The 3,259-nt window shown below is 47.4% G+C and overlaps 1 protein-coding gene across 1 annotated transcript in view; it reads left to right on the top strand.

Moving 5' to 3' along the window:
• Positions 1–3,259, top strand: part of KIAA1549L (KIAA1549-like ortholog) — a 138,342-nt gene that overhangs the window by 109,750 nt on the left and 25,333 nt on the right. The window contains exon 17 of the mRNA XM_011965560.1: positions 1,791–1,888. Within this exon, the coding sequence (XP_011820950.1) occupies positions 1,791–1,888 (98 nt within the window). The remainder of the gene's footprint in view (positions 1–1,790; positions 1,889–3,259) is intronic.

The raw sequence follows: 3,259 nt of genomic DNA, 5'->3' as shown, positions 1-3,259 counted from the left end.
TCAGCCTCCCAAAGTGCTGGGATTACAGGTGTGAGCCATCACACCCGGCCTGGTCAATTATTTCTTAAAAACATTTCTTACATTGTTATTTTTTGTCTTGTGTCTGGAAATTCCGAACTCTAAAGTCCTTAAAGGTCTAAATCTTGTTTGTTTTTTCTACTCTCTTTCACTTCTCTTTTCTGGTGTGTTCATGGTCTTAATCATGAGCTCCATTTGCTTCATCTTAATCTATGCTAATCCTGAGAGACTGCTTTAGGGATACTCTCCTCCAAAGAGGATTTACAATTGCTTCTGCCTGAGCTGGGAGCATTGCCATCCATCCTCCCTCCCTAGAAGGGACCAATGCTAGCCTCCTTTTGTGTTGGAGGTGAGTGCCTCGGGTTCAGCCACCTCACCTCGTCCTGTTCCAAGGCTCGATGTCTTCATCAACTGTCACTATGGCGTTTGTCTTCCGGGCCACTTCGCCATTCGTATTTGCTTACCTTTAGCATTCCCACCTCTGGTTTCAGCTCATGGTTTTGTTTTAGTTTGCTGAGGTGTGGGGTAGGGGAATGGTCCTTTGGGATTTCCCTGCCATCTTGCAGTTTCACACTGCATTAAAAAGTAGGTTTAATCCTGGACCTCGTTGTTATTGAGTGGTTTGGCCCGTATGAAGATGTAGTCTGCCATCATGCTGGAGGGAGAAGACCTCATTCCGTTGAAAGAATCCTGTTTGTGGATCCCCTGTGCTGCTGTTGTTTTGTCCTGATGCCTTCAGGTTTAAAATCCTGTCATCTTCCTCCTCAAGAGATCTGATGGGCGGAATACCTGAAGAAAGAAACGGATGAGAAGCGCAAGTAAAGAAAGCTTTGTCTTCCCAGAGAACATTTCTAGATTTTCTCTTGCTAAAGGAGGTTGTGGCCTGGCTCCTTCTCATCCTGTCTGACTCTGTCTGTTTTGCTTTTATCCTCTCACATGTTGATAAAAGTCTGCATTTTTTTGGTGACAGTTCTAGTCTTTTTATCTTTGAATAGCGCTTTATAGATTGCAAAAGACACACACACACACAGACTTACCTGATCTTCTCAGCAGCCCTCTGAGCAAGCATTGTTGTACCCATTTCAGGAGAGGTCCAGAAAGGTCACTTGAGTTGCCGAAGGACCTAAAGTCTGTTTATTAGGACCTTCGCACATACCTCCTGACTCCAAATCCATTGCTTTTCTCCACTAAACCTGCTCTCTCTTGAGAGAAAGTAAAACACAATCAACGATTCATCCATTTAATCACCTAATATTTATTGATCACCTGTTATATACCAGGCACTGTTCCAGGTATAAGGAGATCTCTGACAGCAAAGCCCTTGCCCTTATTACATTCTAGTTGGTGGCAGATCATCAATAAACAAGCAACCATATAATGTCAGAGAGTGATCATTGCCATAATGAAAAATAGATAAATGGGGCTCTAGGGGAGTCTGGGGCTGGATGAATGCAATGAAGCGTGGAGCCCTGAGAAGAACAGTGAGGAAGGCACCCGGGTGGAATAAAAGCCCAAGGTGAGACAGAACTTGGCGTGCTCTGAGAACAGTTGGAGGGCCCTGTAAGTACAGTGGCCCCAGCGAGGTGGAGAGTAGTGGGAGGTGCAGTAGAAGAGATGGCTTGGAAACATGTTAGGGAAGATCTAAGGAAAAAGTCTGAGTAAGGAGGCAGAGTCTGACCCTTGGAAGTTTGCTTCCTCCTCAAACAAGAACCTATGTGCTGATCGACCCTGGATGTTAACAGCGCTCCCTGAATTGCTTGTCTCTTTCACAGGCTTACAGGTTTTCCCAGCTTCCTGAGATGGTCATGGGCTCACCGCCTCCACCCGTACCTCCCCGGACTGGTCCTGTGGCTGTCGCTTCTCTCAGGCGGTAACACGTTCCTTTCTTTGTTTTCTTTGGAATATTTGGAAAAGGGTCAGTCCTGTGTACCCTGACCTGACGATAGCACCATCAAATTTCCTTCATGCTCCACCCCATTCAGGGTGTGTCACCTGTACAGACAGCCATGTGCCTGTGGCATCCCAAGTACCATGAATGAGCAGATCACGGTGCTTTTTAACCAGAAAGTTCTTGAGAATCCACAGTTAAAGAAGCCCAAGGTCAACTGTCCCATACCTGGAAAGCCTCAGACCCTGACCTTGAACATCTGAAAATGACTGTAGCTCAGACCACCACAACAGCTGCTACCAAAAGTCCCTTGGTTATGTAAGGGTAGTGTCTGAGAAGCCAGGGAGGGGCAGGCACGTCTGGGTACCCACCCCAACTCTTGACTTCCAAGAGGGAGAGATTGAAAACGTATGAAGTCAGATATCTCAATTGCAACACATATGTTAAGCATGTTCTTTGCTCTATGAAAATATAACGAGTGCATGTTTTTAATAACGATGGACAAGAAGAACAAAAGCCCTGAGCACTCGGAAAGGCTAGACCTATGCCCTGGGGTACATGTGGACCACTGCCCTGGCCTTCCCACTCCAGCTTCCCCCAACACACAAATCACATCGTATCTGTGAATCATGGTCTGGGCTTTGTGAGTGGAGAAGAAAAATAGGAGTTTCCCTCCGAATAGGAGGGAATAGGAGAGACCCTGCTGTCATCGCCAGTGGTTTAGAATGTGGAGCGGTATAGATGTCACCTCTTGCTGCCAGCCGAGGCTGGGTGGAAAGCAGCAGAGCCTGACCTGCTGTACAGCCCCAGGAATTGGCCTTGCCTCTTCATCCCTGTTTCTCTATCTGTAACATGAGCACATGGGCCTAGATGATCTCAAAAGCTCCGGGATTCCCCAGAAAAGGGTCTCAGAATTGCTTATGGAGCAGAACTCAGAAATTTTCCCAGGAAGGGTTTTCTGAACAAGTAGCAGATGCCTGGAACTGCGTGTGGGAAGCCAGGGCTGTGGGAACAAGCAGGCAGAGAGGGAGGGAGGAAGAAAGGAAGGGAGACCCCGCCCTGATGAATGGTCACATCATACAGCCTCCACATTGGACCTTCCTAGGAGAGTAGCAGTGGGCTTCTCAGTTACTCCTGAGGGTCCCGGATTGGAGGGGCCTCATACCAGCAATTTGTGGGAGGTTTGCTGAAGGCCAGCATCAATTTCTTATTTCTTCTTTCAACCACCTGTCTCCTCCCAGGCCCCTCCATACCATTCGCTCTCTTGGCACATATCAGGGGGACACTGCCCTTCATATAAACTCAGGATTAGACCAGGAAGGAACATTTGAGATGAGTTTGTCTACCCCTGTC

The sequence above is a fragment of the Mandrillus leucophaeus genome, unplaced genomic scaffold (assembly GCF_000951045.1).
Source record: "Mandrillus leucophaeus isolate KB7577 unplaced genomic scaffold, Mleu.le_1.0 Scaffold73, whole genome shotgun sequence".
NCBI lineage: Eukaryota > Metazoa > Chordata > Mammalia > Primates > Cercopithecidae > Mandrillus > Mandrillus leucophaeus.
Note: the sequence above shows the minus strand (reverse complement) of the source record. Positions and strands in the feature narration are given on the sequence as shown.